We start from the raw sequence: 16,585 nt of genomic DNA, 5'->3' as shown, positions 1-16,585 counted from the left end.
CAGTATCTGACGAGGCCCAATGCAGTGACATGGTTCCTGTATAAAAGGTGCCTGAAGTCTCTGCTGAGAAACCACTAGTTCTGATTCAGTTAGTAGTATAAACTGAGGGGAGAAACTGGCAAGAGATGCAAATCCTCGGGCTATGTGCTGTAGGCTATTTCAGTGAGAGTCAGTTTTCCTTTCAATGGCATAGATTCATCTACTTTTAATTTCTATTGGTCTGATAGTTATCTTTGTCAGTTGGCAGTGCCTTTAGTTTCTCTTGTTATTTTTCCCTCACATTTGTGAACTGCATGCTGTCTTTTCCTTTGCCTCTTGGTGTGTTTAATCATAACTTGGCAGAAACAGGAAGGCTTTGGATGAACAGTGTGTTCGATAATTTTTGTAACCAAAGAATATAGCAATGCAGTAGCAAACACAGCACTGTATTTAAACACTATTTCATGTGTTGTGATGATTTAAAGTATGTTTTGCTACTTCCAGTTGGTCACAAGTACAATCGACACTTCCAGCTATGAGAAACAATTTCGTGAAGCATTTAAAAGTTTGTTACCACTCTGTGGCAGGTGATCGATAGAAAGAACAAAACGCAACTTCCTTTTCTATTGTTAGCAACACTTCATGGATAATATGGAATTCACTACTTCAGGCTTACCGTAACCCCTGTCTGCAGCTTATGGTCTAGTGGCTAGCATTGCTACCTCTGAATCACGGGGTCCTGGGTTTGATTTCCAGCCGGGTCAGGGATTATCTCCGCTTGGGGACTGGGTGTTTGTGTTGTCCCCATCATTTCATCATCATTCATAAAAGTGGTGAGTATAGACAGATTGGAACTTCGTGTGGTGTATGGGCGCTGATACTCATGCTGCTGAGCGCCCCACAATCCAAATATGATCATCATCATCATTTATCACAACCTCTTTGTGTTATGTCTAGCTTCTGCTCCCAGTTTAAAGTGTTTTGTGATTCCCAACACTCTAAATTTCCATTTCTCTCTCATATTAGGTCGTAATTTAAGACTCGCCAATGTCTTTTGCTGTTGTCTTTAGTCCAAAGACTGGCTTGATGCGGCTCTCCATGTTACTCTCTCCCAAGCAAGCCTCTTCATCTCGGAGTAATTACTGCAATATACAGCCCTCTGAATCTGCGTACTGTATTCATCTCTTAGTCTCTCTCTAAAATTTTTACCCCCCTCCAGTATTAAATTAGTGATCCCTTGATGCCTCAGAATGTGTTCTACCAACCGATCCCTTGTTCTAGTTAGGTTGTACCACAAATTTCTCATCCCCCTAATTCTATTCAGTACATCTTTATTAGTTACCTGGTCTACCCATGTAATCTTCAGCATTCTTCTGTAGCACCACATTACAAAAGCTTCTGTTCTCTTATTGTCTAAACTGTTTACTGTCCACATTTCACTTCCATACATGACTACACTCCATACAAATACTTTCAGAAAGGACTTCCTCACATGTAAATGTATACTCAATGTTAGAAAATTTCTCTTCTTCAGAAATGCTTTTCCTGCCATTGCCAGTCTGCATTTTATATCCTCTCTACTTTGACCGCCATCAGTTAATTTGCTTCGTAAATAGCAAAACTCATTTACTACCTGAAGTGTCTCATTTCCTGATGTAATTCCCTCAGCATCACCTGATTTAATTCGACTACATTCCATTATCCTCATCTTGCTTTCGTTGATGTTCATCTTGTATCCTCCTTTCAAGATACTGTCCATTTTGTCCAACTGCTCCTCCAAGTCCTTTGCTGTCTCTGACGGAATTACAGTGTAATCAGCAAACCTCAAATTTATTTATTTCTCCTCGCTGAGCTTTAAAACTCCTGCTCCAAATTTTTCTGTTGTTTCTTTTACTGCTTGTTCAGTATACAGGTTGAATATACAGGTTGAATAACACTGGGGATAGGCTGAAACATGGTCTCACTCCCTTCTCAACCACTGCTTCCCTTTCGTGCCCCTAGACTCTTTATAACTGCCATCTGATTTCTGCACAAATTGTAAATAGCATTTTTCTCCCTCCCACCTTTAGAATTTCAAAGAGAGTATTCCAATTAAAAATTGTCAAAAAGTTTCTCTAAATCTACAAATGCTATAAATGTAGGTTTGCCTCTCCTTAACCAATCATCTATGAGAAATTTTAGGGTCACTGTTGCCTCATGTGTTGCTACATTTCTCCGGAATCCAAACTGATGTTCCTTGAGATCAGCTTCTACAACTTTTTCCATTCTTCTGTAAAGGATTTGTGTTAGTTTTTTTGCAGACGTGACGTATTAAACTGATAGTTCGGTCTGAGTGTATTTTGCTGTCTCCTACATCTTGCTCACCCAATGGAAGAGTTTAGTCATGATTGGTTCTCCTAAGGCTATCAGTAGCTGTAAAGGAATGTTGTCTACTTCCAGGGCCTTGTTTCGACTTAGGTCTTTCAGTGCTCTGTCAAATTCTTCTCGCAGTATCATATCTCCCTTCTCATGTTCCTCTATCTCCTCTTCCCTTTCCATAGTATTGCTCTCAAGTACATCTTCCTTGTATAGCTCCTCTGTATACTCCTCCTACATTTCTGCTTTCCCTTCTTTGCTTAGGGCTGGTTTCCATCTGAGCTCTTGATGTCCATGCAGGTGGTTCTCTTTTCTCCTAAGGTCTCTTTAATTTTCCTGTAGGCAGTATCTATCTTACCCCCAATGATATATTCTTCTACATCCTTACATTTTTCCTCTAGCTTTTCTTGATTAGCCATTTTGCACTTCCTTTTGATTTCATTTATGAGACCTTTGTATTTCCTTTTGCCTGCTTGATTTATTGCGTTTTTATATTTTCTCCTTTCATCAATTTAATTAAATATCTCTGGTGTCACCCAAGGATTTCTACTAGCCCTTGTCTTTTACCTACTTGATCCTCTACTGCCTTCACTATTTCATCTCTCGAAGCTATCCATTCTTCTTCTACTATATTCATTTCTTCTGTTCTTGTCAATCGTTCCCTAATGCTCCCTCTGAAACCCTCTACAGCCTCTGGTTCTTTCAGTTTATCCACGTACCATCTCCTTCAATTCCTGCCTTTTTGCAGTTTCTTCAGTTTTAATCTGCAGTTCATAACGAATAAATTGTGGTCAGAGTCCATATCTGCCCCTGGAAATGTCTTGCAATTCAAGAGCTTATTCCTAAATCTCTGTCTAACCATTATACAAATAATCTGAAACCTTCCAGTGTCTCCAGGTCTCGTCCACGTATACAGCCTTCTCTCGTGATTCTTAAAACAAGTGTTAACTATGATTAAGTTATGCTCTGTGCAAAATTCTGCCAAGTAGCTTCCTCTTTATTTCTTACCCCCAGTCCACATTCATGTACTACTTTTCCTTCTCTTCCTATTCCTACTATGGAACTCCAGACTCCCATACTATTAAATTTTCAGTTCCCTTGACTATCTGAATAATTTCTTTTATCTCATCATACATTTCTTCAGCCTCCTTCTCATCTGTGGAACTAGATGGCATATAAACTTGTACTACTGTGGTGGGCATGGGCTTTGTGTCTATCTTTGCTACTTGATTTTATTTTTTTACTCATTATTGAGCTTACTCGTGCAATATCCCTGTTTGATTTTGTATTTATAACCCTGTATTCGCTGGACCAGAGGTCCTGTTCTTTCTGCCTCCGAACTTCACTAATTCCCACTATATCCATTTCCTTTTTAAATTTTCTAACCTACCTGTCCGATTAAGGGATCTGACATTCCACAATCCGATCTGTAAAATGACAGTTTTTCTTCTCCTGATAACGACTTCCTCCTGAGTAGTCTCCACCTGAAGATCCAAATGGGAGACTATTTTACCTCTGGAATATTTTACCCAAGTGGATGCCTTCATCATTAAACAGACAGTAGAGCTGCATACCCTTGGGAAAAATTACAGCTTTAGTTTCCCCTTGCTTTCAGCCATTTGCAGTACCAGCACAGCAAGTCTATTTTGGTTGATGTAACAAAGCCAGTTCAGTCAACCATCTGAACTGTTGCCCTTGCACTACTGAAAAGGATGCTGCCCCTCTTCAGGAACCACAAGTTTGTCTGGCCTGTCAACAGATACCCCTCCGTTATGGTTGCATCTTTATCCCAACAAAAGGGAAAACTTGCAATGGGGCATTCAAATCTTACCTTCGTTATTTCCTGTGGAGTGAGTGATTTTGTTCGATGAGTTCTTCAGTTACTGGACCATTTTGCACCTCTTCATTTCGTAAATGTTTTCAAATAATATTGTTATTTCATGTCTTGGTGCATAGGGCACATTCATCATTCTGTTTTAAACAATGTGTACACCCCGATTTTCTTATTCTGAGAAGATTTTTTTCGAACAATTAAGAATGCTTCATCTTGTAATTATTGATGATGTTGAAGCAGATCTTATTAATTTTGACACCTGTTTCCAAATATTTCTCCACTTATTCACTTGAGTGCTGAGCCATATAAGTCTCTCATCTATTTTGAAATCAGAGTCACATGAATATTAACATTTTTCATAAAAAATATCCCTTTAGTTATCTTAATGTCCTGTTAAATGTTGGTTAGAACTGTCATTTCTTGGTTCCAAATCGTATTCCTCACGTTTCTGTTTTTCATTGCCACAGCTGGGGCACTCCCAGTTTTAAGAAATCAGTAGCAATACAAAAAGCAGGGGTCTGGGTCACATTTGACACTGTTCACAAATTAATACTCTCTAGTGAAATTGCTACATGATTTGCGACTGCAAGTAAGCTTTACTTTTCAAATAACTTCTTTAAAACATTGAAATTGCAAAAGCACAGATGGAACTAAGCTTCAGTTTAATTTTACTGCATTTGCTGTTGTATTCAGACTACTGACACTCTTGATAAAATTTTCATTTACTTGCAACAAAATATTCCCAGAGAATATCTGTGTATTCTAGGAAATTACTACTAGGTAAAACTATTTCCTTCACATTGATCACTGTATGTGCGTCTCCAAATGCTACAAAGTGTAGAATTGTTAATGGTGAAATGAATATACTTGATCGACATTTCATTTCACTTGTGAAGGGTTTTGAAAATTCACATCTTGCAATTGTTTCTAAATTGTAGTGTCTACCTCAGATCTGCCTCAAATTAATGACACTGTGCAAAGATTGTGGCATGTTCTACCATAGTTAAATATATTTATGAAGAAGACAGTGAAGAATATTCCAGAAGTCTTTTGTGCATGCAGATGTTTAAATGTTGCTAAGTAGTTAGCAATATTGGTTTTAATTTGAAAATGTTAGTACTTGTGTTGATGAACAAAGTCTTTCGTCTATGGAGAACATGTGTAGAATGTCAGAAAATTAATTTAGTCTTCTCAGGGAACCCCTCCTACAGACCAGTTCATAACAGGACCCCACCTCGGACTCGGTCATTAGAGTTCAACTTGCATCCCCCAAGTCCAGAACCAGATATTGTCTCTGGATCAGATCCAGGACATGGATTCAGATCCTGATACTGCTACACAGGCTCAGGTGAGAACTGTAATTCCTTCTGTGGCCCCTGTAGCAGATTTTTTGAAATAATAGTTTTGTCCATCAGTTAAGTTGCCTTTCTTTTTTACATCCCTCGAATTATTGAGTGTAATTTTATTGCTTTGCTTTTGTATTTTCATCAAGATTATCATCACTGTTGTTTATTGTGTTTCTATAAATATTTTGCACAAAGAGAAGCTGCAAATGCTGTTATGACAGCGTCAGTAGTTGGAGCTTCATGTGAAGACTAAATAATTTATTCATTTTGTTGCTGAATGCATGTACTCTGGCATTACAACACATGCTGCACCTAACTTATTTACATGTTGGATGTATTGACAGAAGCCCAAAAAGTTCTTAAAACCTAGAAGAAAAGGTTTAATAGAATTTTTACTAATACTCTGCACATAAATGCTGTGGTTCTCAAATGGAGTTAGTTTGTGTGTATATAATAATGAAGGAAATGAAATGCTGTTGGAATGCTCATGCTTATGGGTTTTTGTTTTAAGAAGCAACATGTGAAAATATTGCAGTACTTGACCTATCATCATAGTACATGTGCGACTATGCTGACCTTACTGTATGTGGTGGACTTCTTGTCTTGTCATGTTGTGCATACTCTACTGGTGAAGTAATTTTCTTAATACATTGTTCAGTTCAGTTTTACACTCCCCATCTCAGACTTGCACTATATCTCTTGCTTGGGATTGCTGGAGTAAATAATTTTCATGGTGCAGTGTTTTCTGTTAGTGTGTTGTGTCATCATCCACTGGCATGAAAAAGTAGTTAGGTTTTGTGTAAATATTTTGTGTGCTATTCAGTATCTTATACTTTTGAGTCAGATGCAACTGCTAAGTGCTGTTGTATCAGTTTCAGTATTATACATTTTCAGTTATTAAAATTGATGTCCCATAACTAGAAATTATTTTAAATTACATAAAATTTCATAGGTTATTTGACCTAATATATTTAGTATGTAGCTAATTAGTTATTTTAAGTGATATCAAAGGTCAAAACTTGATGATATTCTCTGTTTTTTGGGTCATTGATGTAACGAGTGAGAATTTTTTGATAATAGTAGGCCATCATTTTTAGTGCACTTTAATTCTCATCATTATGAACAAAGAGTTTCCAACTAATTGGGAAATCCAGCACTGTGCAGTTGCATTTTGGTCTGTAGTTGTACAGTACACACATGTGCACCTATTTTGGTTAGTCAACACTTAGGATGCTTTTGTTTGCATTTACTTTGTCATTTATGTCTTTGCCTGCATTGACCTGTTATGAGACAGATTTTATGCAGTCCCCAGAATGGAAATTAGACACATGATATAATTTCATTGTGAGAGACTGAACAGGCACACCATTACCTTGCACTTGGGCTTGTCTGTCACAGAACATAGTTCTTGGTTGTTAGCAAAGAGATGCTGTTTGGCTTTGGTTCTTTTTCTAATGTTTTATTGTTTGCAGTATTTCTGCTGTTCACCTAGCATTTTTATTTAGTTTGTAGTGTATTTTGTTGTTTTGTTTATTTGCTTATTGTTTGTTTTCTGTCTACCTTTCTCTTCACATCGTCACCCTGCCTTCGCCTGGTCCCATGTGCACGTCTGCTTTGGATTTGACCTTCCCTTACCACTTCCGACCCGTGCACACGAAACACTGTTGCTGACACCGCTTGTGGGGGAACTGCACACCCCATCCTATGTCCCGTCCGATCGGAACACACCTCGTTCGGACATTAAGCAAAGGGACGTACGAACATCGAGCTGCGTGAGCAGTTCATCCTGGCTGAAGGCGTGTCCCAGAGCATGACAGCATTCAAGCCGAAGGCCAGCCCCGGATCAGGATCAGGATCAACTCCGCAGAGGTCGCAGTCTTTGGCTGGCCCCATCACCAAGGTTGGGCATCCCCTCCTAAGCACAGCCTGCAACAAAGCTCTTACTGCATGAATCTTTCTTTCACACATCTCTTTCCTTGAAAGTACGTGTGTGTGTGTGTGTGTGTGTGTGTGTGTGTGTGTGTGTGTGTGTGTGTGTGTGTGTGTGTTTTAGAGAGAGAGAGAGAGAGAGAGAGAGAGAGAGAGAGAGTTGAGTATGTAAAAGGGAGTCAAAGGATTTTTCTTATTTTGTGGTAGTGCACTGTGCATTTACTCTTCTTTTTACTAGTTAATCACAGTTATAGAGTTATTTGTATCACAGTACACTGACTGTTTATTTCTTAGGTTCTTCCCATGCTTTCATTAATGCTTTCTCTTTTGATATCATAAGCTTCCATATATTAAATAGTTTAGAAAAGTACCATACACTCAAACATAGATTCTTGCTATCTTGTGCCAGCTGTTCATTTTATTCAGTTTGGCATTTACATACATTTATGACTTCCATACATTCACCAGTAAACATGTCTGAGTCCACATATAATAATAAATCTAAATTCCCTGTGCAAATGAGGAGAAACAGCAACTAGCAGTCAAAATTCTTCAGGCTCTGTTAATGTTACCTTCACAAGCGGGTGCTTTACAAGGTGAGTGGGTTTCCTGTGTACAGCTTTTGCACAAGGATGTGGCAGCTTGTATCATCAGTTCATAAGGTAATGTAATACCATGCATGTCTATTTTCTGGATATTTTATACAGCTCACCATACTCGTACCTGTTGTAAAAAGTGAAAAAAAGAGGTTGCTCATGGTTTGGGTTTTGATAAGGACTTATCCCTTTAGATATTGACATAAACTTTGGGCCCTCAAAGAGAAGCAAGGTACATCACTGAACCTGTGTTATTACCATCATATGTATATGAGGAAAAAACAAAATTTCTGAATTGGATACTTTCTTTAACCTTGGGGTTCTCTGTAAACCACTGAAACTGATAAAAATGTCTTTTTTTAAGAATTGGGTTGGGATGGCACTATTTGACATTTGAGAAAGTGTTGGAATTGAGAAACTTACCTCATCTCAAGAAGGTAAATGAATGTAATCTGTGTTGCAGTGTTTGGTTATTTGTCAGTGACTGTAGAAGTCTGTTGCATTAATGAAACTCACATGAACATTGGATAACATTTGAAATCAGTATTGCAATTGTTTGCAATGCAGTTGTTTATGTGGGGTCAGTATGCTTCCCCTTTTTGTTCTTATATTACTTGCTTCAATATTTGATTTTGGTGTTAGATAACAAGATATGAAAGTGGCAGCTTTTCCTATCGTCTTTCTTTGCATGGATGTTTAGTTTGTTTAATTGTAAAGAATTATTTTTTGTTGGTGGCGCTCCTGAGGGTGCAGAGAATAAGAAAATTTGTATGCTATCAACTGTAGAACTTTTTCGACATGCTTCTTACAGCCGAGGAATATATGAGTCAGCTGATGCCCATCTTTGAGAGCCTTCGCCAGAAAGAAGATCTGCCTTGTGCGTATCCCCTGGCTGTGGGCTCTTCTTCCGGCCCTCACTACCACTGGGTAAATAGAAAGGCGTGTGGCTGGCTGGCAGAGTTGGCGCTTTGTTTTGTAGTGTGGGCAGTTTGGCTTTTTGTTACACACTTGCACCACAGTGTGGTATGACTGGAACTGGAAAAACTGCAGTATCTTACATACAGAAGTGTGACTTCTTAAAATAACCAGCAAAAAAAAGATAGCCATTCAGGAAAAATTACAGTGAAGCTCAAGTTTTTGCTTTCTGTTTATTTTTTAACTTAATTGTTTTTGTTCTGAATTGTTTCCAAATAAATTCCCCTTTAATAACATTTCATTAGCTGCATGGTGTAGTGCCAGTTGTATGGTTCATCATTACCTGGCCTATCTGTGACTATTAGTCTGTAGATTCAACTTAGTGAGTGACCTTTATCTTGTAGGTTTTTTAATATAGTACAGGTCCATCTGCTTTATGGCAACCTTTACTACTTGCAGGAGAGAAATGTCCTGACCACATGCACTAAAGTGCTCTGGTTTCTTCAAAATGACATTACAACTTTAAAATGGATCTCTCGCTGTTGGTACTCAAACTGCAAAATGATATTTTTACCAAAGAAAGACAATACTATAAATTTATGTTAAAATTGTTGATCTAGCAATCGGTCAGGAAATAACCTCAGTAGTTTCTCTATGTGTGAAATAAAGACAAACATTGTTCTCTCAGTCACACTGCTGGCCATTCCAATTGCAACATGCAGACGGCAAGCAACAAACATGAAATTGGCATCAAAGTATAACATACTTGGATATTCACAACCATCATAAGCAGGTATGAGTAAAAAACGCCATTTATATTTTGTATACCAGACAAGAATACACATTGGGTTTCTCATATAGAAATCAAATTTGAATGTAGGTTGTGAGAATATTGTGTTATGCCTCATTCAAGAAGAAGAAACATCTGCCAGTGTATGCGAGAATTTGACGGTTGCAGGACTGTGTCCAAATGACATGGCAGTTTATTGTTCCACGACATTACAACTGTAGTGCAGATGTGAGTCATCGGGTTTGAATGGCAGTGTCTTATGTCCGGAGAGGACAGACATGTTGCTCACTTGGCCGTATCTTGAACCAAAACATTACCTTGTTTGCAGCAGGACAAGTATTCACATGGACAGTATAGCAATATCTGGAGGACAACAGCCTGTTGCCACGGCATTTTTACGGATCTATCACCCATTGGAAACATCGGTACATGGGTGGCCAAGAGACTGGCATACCACCACTCGCTGACAGCTACAATCGATGAATTCTGGCATACAGTTGAAGGTGCACAATTTAACGTACCCAAAATTTCATCCGAGCTCATTTCAATTCAATGCCCAGCCAGGTTGAAGCAATCACTGCTGCCAGTGGTGGTGGCTCTGCATACTAAATTTTGCACCCTGTTCACTCCCAAATCACCTGTACATTTAATAAAGTGTTCTTCCTAGTAATCTGTAGAAGCACAATAATGTAAAATTTTGTTACTTGCCAATAGTCGAGCACAATATTATTACACCTGGGATTCAGGGCGTTTTGGTTGGATCATGTGTTTGTCTGCACACTCAAAGCTGATCAGAATGTGCTCTGCTGTTATAATGACCAGACAGCTTGAGCAAGAAGCAATTTGAACTTTTGCAGTGTACCTGATGGTCGAAAAAATAGTTTTTGTTACCATAATGACACCATGCCTTTCTGATAATGGCCGTGGGAGGCCAAGGTGGAATAATATCACAGTTGGTTGGTATCCAACTTGGTGTTGTAGGTATAATGGCTAGCAGTATATTAACCTATCTCTACGTGTTTTTAGGGTGAGAGGAAAGGAGATGGCTTAGCTGAGAAGACAACCAATCACTCACCAGATAAATGAAGCACTAAGTGGTAGATATGCACATAAATAAGATGGTGAATATCATATTTCATTTATTATTTCCAGCTGCAATGGAGTGCAAATATATATTGCACTTCCTTCTACCTGATGTTCAATTAAACCATTGGGTATAGGACAAATTTACTGAAGTACAGTATCGAAATTTAGAATATTAGAGTCCCTGTCTGTGATTGCTCTAAATCGCTTAAAGTTAATGGCAGGGTGGTTCCTTTGAAAGGACCTGATTGGTTTCCTTCCCCATCTGAGCTTTTGCTTCATCTTTGATGAGCTTGCTGTCAGCAAGCTGTTGAACCATTATTCTGCTTTCTACTTTTAAATATGTGAAGGTATTATTTTAATGTAACTCCATTTGTCAGCCATTAGTAGGTGATACTCTCTCTTGACTGATAATATTTGTATGATTCAGTTTCTTTTCCATTTATGACATTGCTACTATACAGTAGGCAAACTGTTCCTGTCTTGTTACTCTCTTTAATTTCTATGTTCTAATTAAAATGACTTTGTGGTAGGAAGTTGGAGACATTGTCTGTAGTATCTGATATAGACACTTAAGCAGACAACTTGACAAATGTCGCAAGAATGCAGCTCTCAGCATTCATAACATAATTCATTTGCTTGCATTCAGTATGTAACTCTTAATCATAAATGTACTGTTGTAGTTCCCATCTTGCTGAACTGCAATCGGCAATGTGAGTCCTGTATCAGTTTTAATGTTGGTTTAAAACTAAAGATAAACATCCCTTGGTGAACTGGTGCTCTTATTTAGACTTGTGATTTTAATTGCTGGCATTATGGTCCCATTATTTGCAGCCTAATTTCACTTTACTACATGTTAAAATAATTATTTCAAATGAAAGCAAATATTTTTGTCTGTTTAAAGTATATAACTTAGAACCAGTAAGGCATTTGGTGGTGCTGCACCCTCAGCCTTGATATATTCTCAGTGAAAATTTCTCCAGTAGGGTATCTAATGAGGACTGTAACACACTCCTAGTCTACTTCATATCTACAAACTATTCAAATAATAGTGGAAGTTAGTTTAATTTTGATCTGCTGAAGACGTTAATTGTTCACAAGATATACCTGAGTGGAAAGTTGAAATGATCTTTTGAAAAAAGGATAGGAATACAAGAGAAATAGCTATAGAACATACAGTGCTCGTCACACTGTTGCAAACGAGCAGAAATAATCATAAATACATCTGAGAGTACAGCACAGCTGAATTACATGGGATGGGCTGGAACCCTGGATGGGTGTGGCACGGGAAATTGACAAAAATTTGTGTGACAGTGAAAAGATGAGAACCAAATACGAGAGTTGTAGTGAATGCAGACATGACCAAATTCAAAACGCATGGAGGTGAGGAGGACTGAGAATAGATAAAATATCAAGCTGAGAAAGAGCAATAAATAAATGTAAATGGGGTCAGGATGATAAGGGGGTAAAATGTAATAGAATTTGAAATAAATAGGGTTGGAAGGACTTCGAATGCAAATGGGGTAATGACAGCAGAGGGTACTGAACTAGCTGAGATTGAATTTAAGTGAGGTAGTTTATAGCTGTAAAATTTCTGTATTGTGTATAATTTCATATATTCTTTTCCTTCTGAACCACCTATTTCCTTCTGTACTGTTTTTTGCCCCCTTCTTTCATTGAACTGTTTTGCTGTCCACCTCTACTTCATGTGGACTTCCCATTGTATTCATGCACCTGGATGCTATGCGTCTCTCTCTCTCTCTCTCTCTCTCTCTCTCTCTCTCTCTCTCTCTCTCTCTCTCTCCCCCCCCCCCCCCCCCCCCTCTCCCTCTCCCATTCCTGTCACTCCAGGAAATTGTGTGCATATGCATGTATGTGTTTTATAATTGTGAGGAAGAAACTGGGTTCAGTAGCTTATTTAATTCCATCCCCTTTTTCTGCATATCCATTGCTGAGCACTTAATCTTCAAGCCACATAATGGTCTGTCCTATAATAGTACATGCTTTGCGTATTTCTCATTTATATAGCACATTTCTGACATCCTTAATTACAGCAAAGGGTGTGGATAGAGTTCTTTCTGTTTCAGTTTACTTTTATGCCCTTATTCATAATGGACTGCTTATTTAAACTGCTGTGCTCAGAGTTACATTTATTATACTGCTGGTGCAAGTGTTTGCTTTGTGTTTCATGTGTCATAGTCTGTAGCTGAAACTGAGTGACTTGGAAAGCTTCTTGACAGTATTGTCACCTGAGCTGTTGTGATGTTATCCTGTTGGCAGTCTGTATTGCATACACAAAAGATCTCACTTATTTCCTTGTGTCAGGGTTTTCCTCATTTTATTTCTGCTCATATAAAGATTCCCATGTGCACACAGATTTTATTCTTTGCTTAGGCTATATGTGGAAACTAGCCACATATACCATCAGGATATTTCAGTTAAATATTTATTTCCTTCTCTGAACCTGTATACTGGATCATAGCACATGATAGTGGACATGATATTTTGGGTAGTTGGTTTATTAGTGGAAAAAGTGAATAAGGTATTGATTTTATATGAACGTCATTACCCTAATGTTAGACACATAAGAATAATTATCAAAAATGGAAACATAACTTGTTCTTGGAGGAATTCTTTCCAGAAATTTCATGTTCTCAAGGGCAGAAGCTTACTGTCAGCCTGCACCCAATCTGCATACTTGGAATGAAAATTACTATAATTCCTAGTTTTCCCATTGCTTGTTGCTGTAACTTGGTTAGATACTTGCTACTAATAAGTGGACATGCCAGTGTCACACAGGACAATTTCTTGTTATTAACCCAACTTATTTAAGTAAAAATAGTGTCCCGTTGTTCCACCATTAAAAGGTTTATTATTACTGAATTCCTTTTCTTTGGTTAGTTTTTGTTACTTTTTTTAAAGTGTTGGTTTATTGCCCCAAAAATGTTTTGCTCATTAGTTTGCATTGATTTATTTACTTCTTTTCATTCATTTCTTTTGTTTTAAAAGAAGAAAAGATGTGTTGCACTTTTCTTCTTATGGGATTGACAGGACACCCGTTTTCATTATAGATACATCATTAAATATGATCAATTATGTTTAGAGGAAGTTAGTTGCTCTTAGTTTTAAATTTAGAGTGGCAAATGGTAAGTACAGTTGTTTCATTACATGTCTTTCAAATCATAACTGTTTTCATATGGCAACAATTTCAATCATTTTTGCTCAGTTGTGGAATTCAACCGAGTGGATGCCCGGCAAATGTTATCACAAGTGGTGCTGGTGAGTTGCCTTGTAGAATATAACACTACATTTATGTGTGTTACATTTAATTAAGAAATGAATAAGTCAGTGTTACTGAATTTCAAGAAAATTGGATGAAATATTACTTCCTTAAATTATTGCATTGCTGTAGTTTTAATATTAATCACTTTAATAACAACACGAGGTGATTTACGTATCATTTCTTATTTAACCATGTTACATAGAATGTCATTTTCTTAATAAGTTCCTCACATGTCTGTATTGTCATAATTGAGTACTGATTTGCTGAAACTGCATGGTACACTGTTCTGAAAATGAAGCTTATTGTTGTTAAACAAGAAATAGTGTATTAAGAGAAACCACCCTAAATAATATTGATTTGTATTCCTATGGAGAAAGACGAAATTGCAGTAATTCTCAAACAAAGTAGTTGAGCATGACTTCATTTGTTACTGCTTGAAATTCCTTCTTTTTGGATAAAGGGAAAACTGAACTTGAAAAAGTGTGTTAAGTTAACAGTCATAGTAATAAAAATTTATGAAATGCAGTCCAGAATGAAAATAGTGACAAAACATTGGCAACTGATAACAAGAAAATGCAGTTGTGGCAGTATTTTGTACTACGAAGAGGAGACAAAGTAAGCTACTGGGAAGTGAGGTGATAAGGTTTAAAGGGAGTAAATAAATACTGAAATTGTTAATATAGGACTTTTACCTGATTTACATGGTGTGTGTTTACAGTTATATTTATGTTTCTTCTTTTGCTTGGTTGCAAATAATTTATCCTTTGATTTCACTTTATTTTCTTTGTTTAACTTTGTCCTTGGATTAAGAGAGAAAGGAGAAGAATTAGGAAGAGCATTTTAAGGATGACGAGAAAGGGAAAAGGAAGCTCAAGAGAATAACTATGACATTCAAGAATTTTTTGTCGAGATGTAATAATTTCACCTGCGAGACCCCTTGTTTCAGCTGTGCATATTTACATTGAATTTGTTTGTGGAAGTTTTAATGTGATGTTCTCAGACCCGTGACCATGTTCATACGTCGTATATCATATCATTCATGAACTATGCCACTATCATCCATAATTACACATTCATTATGGGAGATTTTTTTAATACATTTTCCAACACTTTTGTCAAAAATTGTTGTTTGTTTGGTGCTCTGGGCAATTGGCTAATTGGAAAGAAATGCAAAGTTTTTGTCTATTTAACAGTTGAGCTTTTGTTGCTTTGGGGGGGGGGGGGGGGGGAGAAATGATCAATACACTTTAAGTCGTGAGATAGTGTTATGCACATATACAGGTGGCAGTAGTGTATGCAAGGTATAAAAGGACAGTGCATTGGTGGAGTTATCATTTGCACTCAAGTTATTCATGTGGAAAGGTTTCCGAGGCGATTATGGCCACACGATGGGGATTAACAGACTCTGAACATGGAATGGTAGTTGGAGCCAGATGCATGGGATACAATTTCAGATATCATTAGGGAATTCAATATTTTGTGGTCCATAATGGCAGGAGAGTGCCGAGAATACCACATTTCAAGCATTACGTCTCACCACAGACAACGCAGTGGCTGATGGCCTTCACTTAATGACTGAGAGCAGCAGCATGTGCATAGAGTTGTCAGTGCTCACAGACAAGTAACACTACGTGAAACAACCACAGAAATCAATGTGGGTCATATGATGAACGTATCTGTTAGAAATGTGCGGTGAAATTTAGTTTAATGGCATCAGACGACCGACATGAGTGTGCCTTTGCTAACAGCACGACATCGCCTGCAGTGATTCTCCTGGGCTCGTGACCATATCAGTTGGATCCTAGATGACTGTAAAGCTGTGGCCTGGTCAGATAGGTCCCAATTTGAGTTGGTAAGAGCTGAAGGTAGGGTTCAGGCATGGTGTAAACCCCATAAGCCATGGACCCAAGTTGTCGACAAGACACAGAGCAAGCTGATGGTGGCTCCTTAATGGCGTAGGCTGTGTTTATATGGAATGGACTGGGTCCGCTGGTCCAATTGTAACAATCATTGACCATTTGCAGGCATTCATGAACTTCATGTTCCCAAAAAAGACGGAATTTTCACGGATGATGAGGCACAATGTGACCAGGCCACAGTTGTTTATGACTGGTTGGAAGAATATCCTGGGAAATTCGAGTGAATGATTTGGGCACCTATATCACCCAACATGAATCCCATCAAACATATAAGAGACACAATCAGCAGGTCAGTTTGCACACAAAATCCTGCACCAGCAACACTTTTGGAATTAGGTATGGCCATAAGAGGCAGCATGGCTCGATATTGCTGCAGGGGACTTCCAACAACTTGTTGAGTCAGAGTTGCTTCACTACGATTGGCAAAAGAAGGTCTGACACAGTACTAGGAGGTATCCCATGACTTAGTCAACTCAGTGTGTAGCACTGATGACAGACACTGAAAAATATTAAGAGGTGGCAGATGTTTTGCATCTTCAGGCCCTCACAACATTTA

The 16,585-nt window shown here is 38.0% G+C and overlaps 1 protein-coding gene across 1 annotated transcript in view; it reads left to right on the top strand.

Annotated features, from left to right (window-relative positions):
- Positions 1-16,585, top strand: part of LOC124619729 — a 503,325-nt gene that overhangs the window by 457,548 nt on the left and 29,192 nt on the right. The window contains exon 93 of the mRNA XM_047146296.1: positions 7,260-7,414. Coding sequence (XP_047002252.1) covers positions 7,260-7,414 — 155 coding nt within the window. The remainder of the gene's footprint in view (positions 1-7,259; positions 7,415-16,585) is intronic.

This window comes from Schistocerca americana, chromosome 6, assembly GCF_021461395.2.
Source record: "Schistocerca americana isolate TAMUIC-IGC-003095 chromosome 6, iqSchAmer2.1, whole genome shotgun sequence".
In the NCBI taxonomy this organism is placed as follows: Eukaryota; Metazoa; Arthropoda; class Insecta; order Orthoptera; family Acrididae; genus Schistocerca; species Schistocerca americana.
This window is presented reverse-complemented; position numbering and strand designations above follow the sequence as displayed.